The sequence below is a fragment of the Cavia porcellus genome, unplaced genomic scaffold (genome assembly GCF_034190915.1).
Source record: "Cavia porcellus strain 051 isolate PalLab524CR breed Dunkin Hartley unplaced genomic scaffold, mCavPor4.1 scaffold_21, whole genome shotgun sequence".
Taxonomy (NCBI): Eukaryota; Metazoa; Chordata; class Mammalia; order Rodentia; family Caviidae; genus Cavia; species Cavia porcellus.
In genome coordinates this window covers 33,577,913-33,593,162 of record NW_026947504.1, presented here as the reverse complement: position 1 = coordinate 33,593,162, position 15,250 = coordinate 33,577,913, and the positions used below count along the sequence as shown (strand labels likewise).

At 39.5% G+C, this 15,250-nt stretch overlaps 2 protein-coding genes across 5 annotated transcripts in view; one reads left to right on the top strand and one right to left on the bottom strand.

Annotated features, from left to right (window-relative positions):
- Positions 1 to 15,250, bottom strand: part of Wasf3 (WASP family member 3) — a 124,203-nt gene that overhangs the window by 56,734 nt on the left and 52,219 nt on the right. Inside the window, exon 3 of one of the 4 annotated variants that reach the window (XM_063232543.1) lies at positions 11,572 to 11,641. The exons of 2 other annotated variants lie outside the window; for them this stretch is intronic. The gene's annotated coding sequence lies outside the window, so the exon portion shown is untranslated. The remainder of the gene's footprint in view (positions 1 to 11,571; positions 11,642 to 15,250) is intronic. One more of the 4 variants, XM_063232544.1, reaches the window with a different exon arrangement.
- On the top strand, positions 7,918 to 8,333 carry LOC100718528 (nuclear nucleic acid-binding protein C1D-like). The gene has a single exon (XM_063232546.1). The coding sequence runs from the start codon at positions 7,941 to 7,943 to the stop codon at positions 8,331 to 8,333; it is 393 nt and encodes a 130-aa protein (XP_063088616.1). The 5' UTR covers positions 7,918 to 7,940.

Sequence of the window (15,250 nt, the reverse complement as noted above, 5' to 3'; positions counted from 1 at the left end):
GAGCTTTATTATAAAAATTATAATACTTTGGAAAAGGAAATTGAACAGGACATCAGAAAATGGAAATATATTCTGGATAGACAGAACCCATAGAGACAAAGTGGTTATATTTTCAAAATTAATATACAGATTTAATGCAACCTCAATCAAAATACCAACAGCATTCTTCAAAACTGGTGAAAACAATCCTAAAATTCATATAGAATGTAAACACATTCACGATTGCAAAGGCAATCCTGAGTAATGAGCAAGGTAGAAAGCATCACTATCCTGGACCTGAAGTTATATCACAAAACGACTGATAAAAACAGCATGGTACTACCACAAAAAGAGACAACAGGATTAACGGAACAGAATACAGGATGCAGAAACAACTCCAAGCACATTCAACTACCTGGTATGTGACAAAGGGGCCAAAAATATGCAGTGGAGGCAATTCAGCCTCTTTAATCAACAGTCCTGGAAAAACTAGCTATCCACTGTCATAGTTTTTATAGCCACGACAAGAAGTCTGTTGTTTCCTTTGCTCCTCTGCAGTAACTTTTTTAACAACCTATGACTGCTTCTAAGACTTTATCTGTGGTATTTCAGCAACTTCGCTCTGGTGTTTCTACAACTGGAGAAGGTTCACTTTTTTTTTTTAGATTCTCTGCTTGAGATTCTCAGGTCTTCTTTTTCTTTCTTTCTTTGCTATCTTTTATTAATTTTGGATAGTTCTCAGCAACTGACCCTTCTGCAATTTCTGGAAAACATGCTCTCCTTTTCTTCTGGGTTTCCCCCTAGGTCTGTGTATCTTAGAATATCCATACTGTTCCACAGCCCTGCAGATGCTCTGCTCTGTCCTCCCTTTTCCTTGTTTCCTTGTTCCTCCTTTTACACTTCATTGTCTCCTTTTATATGTTGATTTAGCTTTAATAAAGTGATTTTTTTCCTCATCTATATCTGTTTGCTGATAAATCCAACATATATATATATATATATATATATATACCCACACACATACACGTGTGTGTGTGTGTGTGTGTGTGTGTGTGTTTGTACCAGGATTTGACACAATCTCACGTTTGCCAAGCAGGCACTTACACCACTGAGCTAAACCCCTAGCCCTACAACTTACATTTTCATTTCCACTAGTTTCCATCTAACTCTTTAAAAAGTAGTTTCCATCTCTCTGTTCTCCGTAAGTCAACAGATATGGTCTACTTCTACTACATCTTTTAATACTTTAATAAGTGACTTTAAAGTCCCTGTCTGGTAGTTTCCAAATCTAAATCATCTCTGAGTCTGTTTTCTTTCTTGAATTTATTGTGTCATCATTTTTTTTCTGCATGCTGGACATTAACTGCAGAATAGTAGTAACTAGGTAGACAGTATTTTTGTCCAGAAAGGTCTTGTGTCCCAACAACCCGTTCAGTGTTTGAGAGAGATGTTGCTGTTAATCTGCTATGTCACATCATCGGAGTTACCTAGTAATGGACTGGTACCGTGTGCCCAGTGTAACAGGTTTTCTCAGTATTCCTGGCCCGCCCCACAAGCCTCTTTACATTCTTGTTTCAAAGGTGACCCTCTGTACATTCCTGCTCTCAGAAAAGACTATGGTTGTTCTGTTACTAGGTGCTAGTAACTTTTGCTCAGAGACCTGGTATTTTCATATTTTAGCACTCCCTCATTGCGTGGTACTTCTTCCTGTAACGATTTTTATAGAAACACTGCTATTTTCTCAGGCTTTCCCCTCACTCAACAAGCTCTTCTAGTTTTATTATCACTGGAATAATAATTAACATTGCAGCAATCAATATATACTAGCTACTGGTTCAGCTGAATCTTAGGAAGGTCTATGTACCTGCACCTCAGAGCAGATCTGTGCCTTCCTTCCCTGTGGCAACTAAACGCAGCCTTATAATTTTTTCCTGTCTTGAGCATAAAGGAGTTCCTGCCCCTTATGCAACAGAACCAAACTTCTGCTTTGCCCCAATGAAAGAGCACAGGCCTAAGAGGTTATTGTGGTTCTGTTACCACCCTCTGCCCAGAGCAGAGGAATTAACTGGTTAATTGACAGGAGTAAAGGGGGCTTCCTAGCCCTCCATCAGATGAGCAGATGATTGCTAGCTCCTAAGAATACAGGGTTTGTTGCTCTCCCAGGAACTTTCATGTCAAAAGAACAGGTTCTGGAAAAGCAGACCTGACACAGTATCTCGTCTCCTTCTTGCAAGGCAAAACCACCCAGGAATCTCTGTCTAGTCTCCAAGCATGCTCCAACCCAGTAGAGGCCTAAAGATAAGAGGCCCTACGGTCCAATTCCTCTATATCTGGGTTAGTTAATCTAAACTGTATGTAATATTACTCTACATTCCATTTTTAAGAATTCATTAGTACTAAGCCGGGTGTGGTTGTGCATGCCCACAATCCTAGCGCTGAGAGAGGCTGAGAAAGATCACAAATTCAAACCCAGCATGGGTAATTTAGCAAGATCTTGTCTCAAAATTAAAAAAAAAAAAAAAAAAAAAACACCTGAGCAGTGGTTCACACCTATAATCCCAGTGCTTGAGAAGCTAAAGCAGAAGACTGCTGGGTTTAAGGCCAGCCTGGGTCACACAGTAAGCTGAAGGTGAGTCTGAACTACACAAGGAGTCTTCAAAGGCTCAATTCAGACAAGACTCTCCCAATACCCGCCCCATCTCCAGCAGAGGCACTGTTTTCAGCTCAACACGACACCAACTCCCACAGTACACACAGGATGTCATAAGAGATAAGATGGAGTAGGGAATCTTTCAAACACCCAGGCATTTGAAGTTACCAAGCATTCACAATAGCCACTCCAAGGACTTTGCCTACTGAGGCCCAAGATATCCAGAGAACTCTGACCACTGAGGTTTACTAAGATCTTCCCTCCTAATGTCCCTTGCCTTGTTTCAAGCCCTATTAAAAAGCCTGGTTCCCTTTGCTCCCTACAGACGGCCTTTTCACCCTCTGTCTGCCTGCACCCAGGCATGATAAATTCCACACACACTGCCTTTACACAGGCCTTGTAGTCTAGGTCGGTCTCTGACTCACACGGTTCCTTACAAGTTTGTCTCAAAAAATCCACACACACTAAATAAATAAGTAAATAAATAAATAAATAAATAAATAAATTTTTAAGGGTTGGGTATTTGCCTCAGTGTGACGCCCCTGGGTTCAATTCTCAGATCCAGGAAAAAAAAAAAAAAAAAAAAAAAAAACCTCTAAAATTTCAATTAATCTTTTCTTCTGTGGTAGAAATCTGTTCCTCCTGTGCTCTGCTATAGGTGAAACTGCCCAAACGTCCTGTCTCTCCTCGTGAAGGCTTGCCCTTTTGAGAATTTAAGAACTGCTATTACTTCATGGCTTTCTCCTTTCTTTTAATGAAGCAATGTTCTCTCACAAATTTTTACATCCTAATTGGAAGAGAATCACTATGTCATCATTGTACGAGCCAAATTAACGTTTGAGCTATTTCTTCTTTAAGACTTGAAATTATTACCTATATTCATGAAGGAGAAAAAAACAGCAAACTGACATTCCTGATGAATGAACACTAAATACCCTCTCAGTATTCACCTGTGTGGACTCCAAAACGGGCAAGCTAGAAAGAAAAGAACACTACTCCTAGATTGGTGCAGATAGCAGCTTTCACGTGTAGAACGTGCTGCAATGGGCCATGCAAATTAAACTGAAATCCTAAACTGTGATCTTTCTCCAGAGTGTGCTAGCACTGCAGAGAGGGCTGTGGAATCTCAGTAACTGAATGTTGTTAAGTCCTTATCACATATTTTAAACCCCTATTCCTAATAGGGTTAGATGAGTGTACCTGTTCAACTACGTGGATTTTGGGATGGGCTTCTTCCTTCACTATGTATCAATGACTAGCCTGTGAGTTCTGAGAGTGTCTGCAGTTTCCAGAACCTGGCAGTGTCAATGACTTTGTCTTTTCTATTCCTGGTATGCCAGTAACCTCTGTTCTGATTGGTATGTGCCAGGCAATTAGAGTGCAGTGTACTGCAAAGCTAAATCAGGCAGCACAGACTACATTATACTCACAAAACTGTGTACATTCAGCAGATGTTTGGATTTTAAACACATTTACCAGCATTTATCTCAGAATCAAAGTGACCCACACAGAAGTGGACTGTGACAACACCCATACGGAACATGGTGACACAGTGCTAGCCCGAATGCTTCCTCTGCCCATTCACCTCAGCGTACCTTTTCTATCTTGAAGGGCAAGGGCTATGTCTTCTACTTCAATGTCATGGCACCCTGCATGCAGTCCAGTGCCTCCCGACATTTCCCAGAAGACAGTCACTAAGCACACTGCATTTCCACAGAGAAAAACATGACTGTGCTTTCTGAATCCCCAAACTGCTTAATTACCCTCTACAGTCACACGCCTTACCTCCTCTTTAATTTACACTCTACAGAAAAGTGGTAATTTGGAAGGAAAGAGAAGAAAGACCACATGAAATTTAATCAGAGCACTTCACTGGGATAAACGTCCACCTTTGCTACTTGAAATGAGGCATTTTTGTGCAGGGTGAGAGAAACAAAGGTTCCAGGAAACAATGCTTGATTAGGAACCTGGGGACCTGTGTTCTAATCCCAGTTCTGCTGCCAACACTCTATGATCCAGAGCAAGTCTCTTAATCAGAGTGGGTCTATTTCCCTTCCTGGTTCCCTCCAGCTCTGGTGTGCTTTGTTTCCTCGAAGATATTCAGCTGGCTTTCAGAAACTGTCAGGCTGGATACACCTACTCTCCAAAAACTTAAGGTAATTTCACTGGGCCCTAGTTGACAAAAATACAAGAATCAACAGACAAAAACAATAAGACAAAATCCTTTTCCTTAGGGAGTTAGTGGTTTAGTGAGAGACAGATTCGTAAGTAAAGTTAGAATGGAGCGTGACAAGTGCTACACTAAAGGTATTTCTTAAACCCAGACATTAACACACAATCAGAAATTCTGATCTCACTGGTGGGGTAGGGGTGGGAAGAGAGATGGGGATACATGCACAGCACTCCTGCAGCACCACGCCTGGCACAGGGAAACTGCCCAACCCACACCAAAGCAGCGCTGGGACTCTTTCGAGCTCTCAGTAACAAACGGCCCACAGTAGCATGAGTACCACAGGTTCACCACCACTGCACTGCAGGGAACGACAGAGTCTATATTCAACTCTTAAAAGTAGTATTCCACTTTGTAAAAACATCACTGGGTTTTTCTAAACAATATAACTGGCATGTTCTTTCCCATAGTTCACTCTCCTCTGACATTAGGAGATGCAGTTCACATTCGTGAGCCTCCAATGAGCTCCAGGTAAAAAAAGGCTCCTGCAGGTCAGCGATGGCAAATCTACAGCACATGTGCCACAGTGGACAAGCAGAGCCTTCTCCGTGGGCACCCAAGCCAAGTCACCTCAGTGAAGGGTTGACAGATTATCAGTATGCACACAACAGCAAGGATCACATTAACTATGCAAAAGCATGCCAAATGCAAACTTGTACTTTTCAATAAAAAGCTGCTTGTATCACTGAAAGCTCTGTTACTGCATTTTTAAGGCAAAAGATGTCAATAAAATGTAAAGTTGTTTTTCTAAACTAAAACCTCAGTATTCAGTGTTAATTGTAATGTTGGGGCTCTGTGATAAGTAAATGGGTTCCAGGTTACAGTTTGGGCACTCAGTCTCTAAAAGGTTCGCCATCACTGCTATAGGTCACTGACACATGCATCCTAGTTTGGAACTTTCCAAGGCTGGCTCAGGGATCTCTGCTTTCCTCGTCTCTGCCTCCTGGTAGTAATCCTGGTGGGGAGGAGTGGACATGGGATGACACCGAGTTCAAGTAAGAGGAGCGAGTGGTGTCATAGCCCCAACTGCACTATCTCTGTATGTTCACTTTAGTTCAGATCTTAAAAATTTTGGAATTTTGGAACTTCTATCTAAGTTTCTATTAGATATAAAATACTTAAGATACAGTTAGGTTTTACTTCTAATGGCCCTGGTGTCTATATAACCAGATACTCAGTACGCTGGGCTACAGAACATATTTGCCTCTTCCAAACAGGCTCTTACCTCCTAACAGCAAGTCAGCCCCATCACTCTCTGAACCCTGCATATGGGCACGTGAGGCTCTTGGAGATTATCTAGCAATAAACTGTAACAAATGTCAAGCGTAGACATGTATATATATATACATTCACCTGATTCTTACAAAATGAGACAGAAATCACCAATATTTCCACTTTACAGGGAAAAATCAGAAACACCAATAATTAAAGGAAACTTGGCCAACTCTATATAGTCAAACCCAAGCAGACTGGAGTCCACTGTCACCCTCTATGTCAAAGGACTCTGTTTGAAAAAAAAAAGCAACATAACAATTAAATAAGACTAAATTAAACATAAATATTCAAGAGTATATCTGAAATGAAACAATTGGGAAGGGATAAAATAAGCAACTACAAAGACACACCAGGGAAATGTTAAATACTGAAAGAGGTGGGGGAAGCAATTAATATAAGTCACATTCAGAACTCAAGGTGAAAAGCAATACAACAGATGGACGAAAGACTCATTTCACATCTCATGGGGAAAAATGCATTTAAAAATCACAACCATAAATATCAGATTCTCTTTGCAGAAGATACACTTTTCTCAGAAACCAATACACAGAAAATAAGATTTGAGTAATATCATTTCAAATTTAATTTATAGCTATTTTTAAATGTTGTGCATAAATATGACAATGCATTCTTTTAAAAATGTAGAAAAAGTTGTAAAAACAAACAAAGGCCACACATTAGGTTACTTAGCAAGTTGAAAGAGTTGGAATTACACACAAGTAAAGGTCATTAAATGAGCTCTAAAGAATGTTTGGTAAACTGTGGGATGCAGCAGGCTGTCTCCAGCACTGTCACTGCTGACAGAGAGTCCCTGTCCTGCCATGAGAAGTACCTTTTGGTATTTCTGGCAGGCGTGAACCCTTGAACACACCCCGGTAAAGCCCTGTCAATCCAGAACAGAACTGAAACAGCAAATCCCCAGAGGAGTCAGGGAAGAAGAGGTGTCCACCACACAGCCAAACCAAGATATCCACTAATTAGGCTCCCCTTGGGCCGTACCAGAGAGGCTGACGGACAACCTGTGGTAGTAAACTGACTGTCAGCTGGCATGGGACGCCCAACCTGTTGTCAGGATGGGACAGAGGACAGCAGGAGGAAGGCGTTCAGCTGGTTTCGTGGGAAGAGCTTTATGTTGGCTCGTCTGCTCAGAGGAACGTCTGGTACTCCTCAGAGGAGCTCTGTCCTTGCTTCACCTGGGGCCTCACTGCCTGCCTTTCCGCGCAGATTCCTCAGCTCCAGCGCTCTCTTTAGCTTCCAGTGCTGGCCCTGCAACCTCTGGCCATAGATTTGTATACACAGGAGACTGCCGTGGGCTCCAGGCCTCTGGCTGGACCCTCTAGATTTGCAGTGCATGGACAGATCCTTGCACTCGTCCCGAGCTGACTCAGGGCCGCCACTGTAGGCCAATCTTATAAACTTATGTGTTCCACATTCAGCCTAGTGCAGAGCCCTGCCCCAGCCTGAAGCTCTTGGAAGCAGCGACATACATACCCCTACAGCATTAACTCACATACAGCCAGGCAAGAAGCTGGTACCAGCAAAAGAGAATACAAACCAAAGGAGAAGAAACGAAGAAAGAGAATGGCAAGGAGTGAGTTCCTTTTTGTGGAGTGGGGAGGAGATTAAAGAAAGTGCCAAAATTAAGAAGAAACAATAATACCACAGCACACCCAAGAATTTCACCTGAAGTAAAAATGGAAAGAAATTACTTATACAACAGGAAGTCCAAATCATGTATCTGATAGAGGTTTTATCTATGTAAGTTTTTTTCAGGAGCCGGAAATCGAAGGTGTCAAGTTGATCATAATGGCAGATGAAGAAATTACTGAAGACTATCCAGTAGAAATTCATGAGCACCTGTCAACAACTGAGAATTTCACAGGTGCTGTAGATGAGATGCTGAAGACCTTGATGTCTGTGTCAAGAAAAGAGCTGCTGCAGAAGCTGGACCCCCTCGGACAAGCTGAAGTGGACTTACTTTCCACATACACACTAAATTCAATGTTTTGGGTTTATTTAGCTACTCAAGGAGTCAATCCAAAGGAACATCCAGTAAAGCAAGAATTGGCAAGAATCAGAGTACGCATGAATCGAGTGAAGGAAATAACAGACAAGAAAAAGGCTGGCAAGCTGGATAGAGGTGCAGCTTCAAGGTTTGTGAAGAACGCCTCTGGGAACCGAAACCTAAACACACTGTGAAAGTTGCCAATGAAGGAAAAAGTAAAAATTAGCTTTTGGTTTTGATGTGCACATACTCAAAAAGTACATCATTTTTATTGTTTCTAAAACAGATTATGTGGTAATGAGAGGTTTAAATTTATTCTTTTTTGAGTTCATAATTAAATTGACACTTTAAATTTGTAGTGCTAAGTCCCCCTGCCCACAGCCTGACTTGTCTTTATTGTTTTCCTATGGAGCACCATGAGGTATCTAATATTGTGATATATTTATATTTATACCATCTCTTCTGGCAAGGTATTTACTTCTTTATATACGTTGATTGTTTGGATTTTTTTTTTTTTTTTTTTTGAGACAGGGTTTCACTGTTTAATTCCGGCTGGTTTAGAACTTAATGTGTAGCCTAGGCTGGCCTAGAACTTGTGGCAATCCTCCTGCCTCAGCCTCCTGAGGGCTGGGATTACAGGTGTGGTGGCAACCACTTCTGGCCTGAATAGGTCAGTCTTGCAAGTACCATTTTGTAAGCAACTGTGGAATTTAAGTTAAATGTTCTTTGTAAACATTTGTACTATTTTAAAGGAATAATAATGTTATAAAGTGTGTTATCTATAGAATAAAATTTTAAGTACATGTGTTTTTATTGTATGGTATTAAGAATGAAATGGCTTAAATATCTACTTTTCTCTTTGTAGTTAATTCATATTTTCATTATTGCAAAAGTTACTGCTTTTTTGGTATTCAAAGTACAAAATCAAAACTTCAGAATTTAATTCTTGGTATACTGGCTCATTGTCTATTTAAAATAAAATGTATTCTTATTAACTTTAGGTGAGAAGTAAAGTTGTATGTTGATGGCTGGGTATTAGTCTGAAGGCTGTACCCTCTTAATAAAGACTCTAGATATTGTGGTAAAAAAAAAAAAGCTGTCAAAACAAAATAAAACTATCACATTTTCAATAAGCAAGATTGGAATACTTTGCCAAGGAAATTATACAGACAGCAAATAAGCACACAGAACACGCTCAACACCTCCAGTCATTAGTGAGAAGCAAATGAGAGCCCCGGGTCACACTGCGTATCTCTGTGAGAATGGCTAAGTGTAAAAAGACCACACACCCTTACAAGCACTCAGGAGAACACAGATCACTTAACCACTTTGAAAGAGACTGACAGTGTCTTAAAATTTCCCAGGTCATCTAGTCATCCTATTCCTGGTACTTAACCAAAAATAAATACAAGCACATGGCCACATAAGGACTTGCCCTTGAACATTCTGGTACTGCAAAATACATCAATAAACATGCTGAAGCTCAGCCTACCAACACATACCAGAGATAGGACTTTTCTGAAATATACTGATCTTAAAAAATCTGAGACTTTTTATGAGATGTAATCAAACTCTACAAGTCAATATTTAAATTTAAAAATGGATTACACTAAGAGACACACTGTTATTAATCCTCTTCAAAATATTCCCCACTTGGCCTCACCGTGAATAAGTCTATCCCACCATTCTCATCACCTTCCGCAGCGCTTCTAATGTCCTGTCCTTGAGTGTGTTTCTGTAGGGTGATAAAAAAATAAAATACAGCACACGCTGTTGCCCAGGGAAATCCAACCAAATGGCAGGCGAGAAGCGCCACGGTACGCCTTCACCCACCCTAGTCACAGGACGTGGGGCATGAAACTTGGAGCTCTTCCCAAAGTCAGAACCGACCAGGAAAGGTAAACAGTTTGCATCAGCTCCGGGCATTTAGGCAGCGACGACAATGCAACCAAAGAGATTCACGAGAAGACTTCCAGACCTGCTTCAGAAAGCGGCAAGTGTATCTAAAGCAAAGGGAGAGACTTTGAGGAGGATTAATGGCAATGAGTCTTCGTAATAAATTTTAAAATTTAAGTATTCACTGTATTTTTGGTATCACACAAGTAGTCAAAATCTTCTATTATGATCTATGACTTTTTTCTTGTCCAGTTCTCTAAACATCTAGTTAACTATAAGTTACAAATCTTAAAATAAGCAACTCTGGTTAAGAAATGTATTTCACATATTTTTACACAACTAATTCTTGTACTAATTGATGTAAGAATGACATTCATCACACAAATCACACAATGACAACAGAAAATGCATTAAAAATAAATTTAAATTCCAAAGGAAAACAAATTATAAAATCGAGTCATTTGTCAAGTGTGCAAAAAGAAAACACTGTCACCATGTCCCAAAACACACAACTGGGTCATATGAAATACGTTTATTTGGGAAGAAGATGAACTGGGCCTCCTGCAACCTACACCCACACTTCACCACTGAGCCACACTGCAGCCCCTAAATCGCCATTTTTGTTTACCAGTATTGGTCAAATGTTAGCAATTTCATACAAATAGATACAATAAAACAGGGTAAGAATAAAACTTCAGTAAAGCTATTTAATCCCCTGTAAGCCTTTCACAAGGATGCTACCAACCTTCTGTTTTAGAAAAAGAAACATCTTGATGGCATTATTTTTGGTAACTAGAAATTGCATTAGTGAAAAAAAGTTAAGATAAATTAAATGTTATTTTAATTAATTATTCTTAATTCTTTGAGTCGTGAAAAAAAAATACTAGATAACCAAGTATATCCTACTGGACAGTAAAATATCTAAATGTGCAATCTATACACGTAGTCTCAAAGCTTCCAACTCTGGCTTCCCATCAGCTCCATTCTTCTGAACATCTCCCAGCAAATACATAATGATCACCATCCAATGGCAATGTTAGAGCTCTGGAGTAACTTATAGAAAAGTCACCTAAAAAACTCAGAATCACAAATCCACTGGTAATAAACGAATTAAATGATGAAATGAGAATATTTTACTTGAGTATTTTATATACATTGTGTCATTTACATCTCACTGCTAGTTTGGAGTTTGCTATTGCCTATTTAACAAAGAAATCAGAACTCAAATAGATTACATAATTTATCTAAACCACTATGTATAAGAACTTAATTCAAAACAGTTCTAAGAGATGCCAAAAGCATAAAGTGTTTCTGCAGCAAAGCTCCACGTTAGAGTCCCCGCTTGCCTGGCCACTGTCTGCTGTGCTTTTGGATTATCCCGAAAGCCTCCAGCAGCTCCCTAAGATTACTATCCTGCTTTTCACAGACGAGGGAACTGAGGCTCATGGATTGCATGGATTTTGCACAAAAGCTTAAGCCTTAAGTTTTCTCATTTGAACTCAGGATTATCTATCTATCCACCCCCCTTACACTCACCTCCTATGACTGGGTGCTGCAGCACAGTGAGTGGTAAGGCAGTGGAAAGTTAGGACTGCTGCTGCCCCTGCTAGAAAGACACCGTATTTAGCCAGGTACTCATTTAAATTTCTACTCACACTACAAATCTGTTTCACAAAATTTCAGGAAAACCAACCAGGGATACTATCCTAGGAAGCTGAAACCAGAACTCAGATTTTCTGAACTGTATACTAAAATCTGTAATACAAATAAGCAAATATTTGGAAATAACTGAACAGAAATCAAAAAGTCAATGCATTGCCTTTAATGTTACACAAAGTATGTCAATTTATCCTAAGCATATGAAATAACTGTAACCCATTAACGGTAAATGATAGTTACAACACATCTAATGAATTTGACCTCGGAACTTAAAAGGGCATCTTAAAGTATCAAATGCCTTTTTAAAATTAAAATCAAAAGCTACATAATGACTTTAATGCATACTTTTCAAGTGCCATTCAAAGTTGTTCCATTTGTAATAGCACAAAGAAAAATACTGCGTTGCTTTTAAGACTTTCAGATTCCTACCACACACACACACACACACACACACACACACACACACACGCACATGCAGCAGCCATGTAGACTGGCTGTCAGCATCTATCTCCTTATTCTTCTTCCTCGTAACAGAGGCTCAAAACTGTACTTACGTTTCTGAGGATCTCTCATTAAAAGAATTACGAATGATTTATTTCTTCCTTCTCTATCTGTATGTCTTATAATTCTTTTCCTTGCTGTGTTGTATTAACAACAATTTATAATGTTGAAACAGAAAAGAAAATGATCGGTGCCTGCCTTACTCTAAGGGGAAAGTCTTCCTTCACTCACTGATTAGTTTTTTGGTATTCTGAGACAGGGTCTCGCTATGTAACCTGGTCTTGAACTCACAGCAATCCTGCCTGAGACTCCCAAGTGCTGGAATTATACTGTATTGTGTAATTTTAGGTCAGCAGTGGAAGCTAGAAAGTCTGTGCCAGTAGGTTGAGGGTTCTGCACTGGAGCCAGGAAATGATGCTCACAAGGGCCAGAGCTCCCCTGCAAAGTACCACAGCCATCCTCAGCGACAAGGTCCCGACTCCTCTAACAATGAAAACAGCTGAGTTCATATCAGGAAGCTAGCATGACAAACTTCTCCCGGAGGCTGAACAGCACACCACCTTCCCCTCCACAGCCAGGAGGTGATGAAGTCAGGACCAGAGCTCCCCCAAAGTGAGCTGCAGCCATTTTCAGCTATGACGAGGTCCAAGCTCCTCTGATGATGAGAACAGCCAAGTTTGTATCAGGAAGAAGCCTGACAAGCTCTCCAGGAGAGCCAATGGCAACAGGAGAACGAACAACAACCAGGAGGACCAACAACACCCAGAAAACTGATAATACTACCTCTTCCTTTCCAGTTCTCCTCTTTATCTCAGCAACAATCCCGCGTGGGCCCTCCACACTCAGCACCACACTGATTCACTTCAGCTGGTTGTTATAAGCTGTCCACCAGTTGTCAGGCTACCACATGGCCATAGCACAGTGAAAATGGAAATCAATGGCAAAACATAAACACATGGAAATTAAACAACACTCTTCTGAGCAACCCATGGGTTACAGGGGAAATTAAAGGCAAAATTAAACAGTATCGATAATTAAATGGTAACACAGACACAACATACTAGAACTTAAGGGACACAATGAAAGCAGTTCTATGAGCAAAACTGGTAACAATGAACTCACATCAGGAAAACAGAATGAGCTCAAATAAACATTTTATTTATTTAGTTAATGTTGAACCTCAAACTTGTAGAAAAAGAAGAACAAATCAAACCCAAAGTTTATACAAGGGAACAAATTATAAAGAGCAAAAATTAATGCAACTGAGACTAAGAAAACAATACAAAGAATCAATGAATCAAAAAGTTGGTTCTCTGAAAAAGCAAATAAAATCAATAAACCGTGAGCCAACTTCATTAAAAAGAAAGAAAAACCATGAATTCAAGAAATTACAAATGAAAAGAGGGAAACCACAACAGATCCTACAGAAATCCTGAAGATCATCAATACCTACTTTGAGAACTTGTACTTCAAGCAGTTGGAAAACACAAGAAATGTACAGATTCACAGACACAACAGAATTGCCAAAATTAAATCAAGAAGATATAAAAACTCTAAATAAACTGATATCAGCCAATGAAATTGAAAATGTAATGAAACGCTTATGAACAGAGAAAATCCCAGGCCCTGGCAGACTCACTGCTGAGTTTTACAAGAAATTTTGAGAAGTACTAATACCATTAATACTAAAACACTTTAAAGAAATTAAAAGGGAAGCAATACTTCCAAAAACATTCTTGGAAGTAAGTATTCCCCTGATTCAAAAACCAGAGAAGAATCCAACCAATAAAGAAAACTACAGACCAATCTCCCTAATAAACATTGACACAAAAATCCTCAATAAGCTACTGACAAGCAGAATACTATAAATCATCAAGAAAATTAAACACCATAACCAAGCAGGATTCATCCCTGGGATCCAGGGATTGTTCGACATACACAAATCAATACATACTCAATATTAATAGGACCAAAGGAAAAACTCACATGACCATATCAATGGATGCAGAAAAAGCATTTAACAAACTCCAACACCCACTCATGATAAAAAGCCTACAGAAAACTGAAAGAGCTAATCTTTATCTCAATCTTATAAAAGCCATCTATGAAAACCAACAGCTAGTATCATACTAAATGGTCAAAAATAGAAAGCTGTCAATGTAAAATCACAAAAAAGACAAAGATGTTCACTATCAACACTCCTATTCAACGCAATTCTGGAAACACTAGTCAGAGCAATTAAACAAGAGAAAGAAAGAAGTAAGAACAGGGGCTAGGGATTTAGCTCAGCGTCATAAGCGCCTGCCTTACAAGCAGGCAGTCGTGAGTTCGATCCCTGGTACCTATAAAAAGGAAAAAGCCAAAAAAAAAAAAAAAAAAAAAAGAAGTAAGAACAGGAAAGGAAGAAGTTGAATTATCATTATTTGCAAGTGACATGATTTTCTACATAGAAGACCCCAAAAACTCCACTAAGAGTTGTACATTTAAAAATGAAATACTTGAGAATAAATCTAACAAAGGAAGTAAAGGATTTACATACTGAAAATTGCAGTACTTTGAAAAAGGAGATGGAAGAGAGTATCATAAAATGGAAAAACATCTTTTGCTCAGGGAAAGGAAGAACACAGTGAAAATGCTCACACTCACAAACTGTCGTAACAAATTTAATGCAATCCCAATCAGAAGACATTCTGCGTACCTCACAGAACTACAGAAAACATTCCTAAAATTCACTTGGAACCAGAAAAGGCCACGAATAGTAAAAGCAATTCTGGGCAACAAAGGCAAAATGGCGGGGGGGATCATAATCCTTGAAATTATACTACAAAGCTACAGTGATGAAATCAGCATGGTACTGGTGAAAAAAATCAGACCCGATGATCAGTAGAACAAATTAAAAGATGTAAACACAACTCCAAACACACTCAGTCACCTTATCTTTGAAGAAGGGGCCAAACATGTTCACTGAAAGAAAGACAGCCTCTTTAACAAGTAGTGCTAGAAAAACTGGCTTTTCATATGCCAAACTAAAACTAGACCCATATATATCACCATG

What these genes read in the sequence shown, in the direction of transcription:
- LOC100718528 (XM_063232546.1), top strand. Translation starts at nt 7,941, where the DNA reads ATGGCAGATGAAGAAATTACTGAAGACTATCCAGTAGAAATTCATGAG.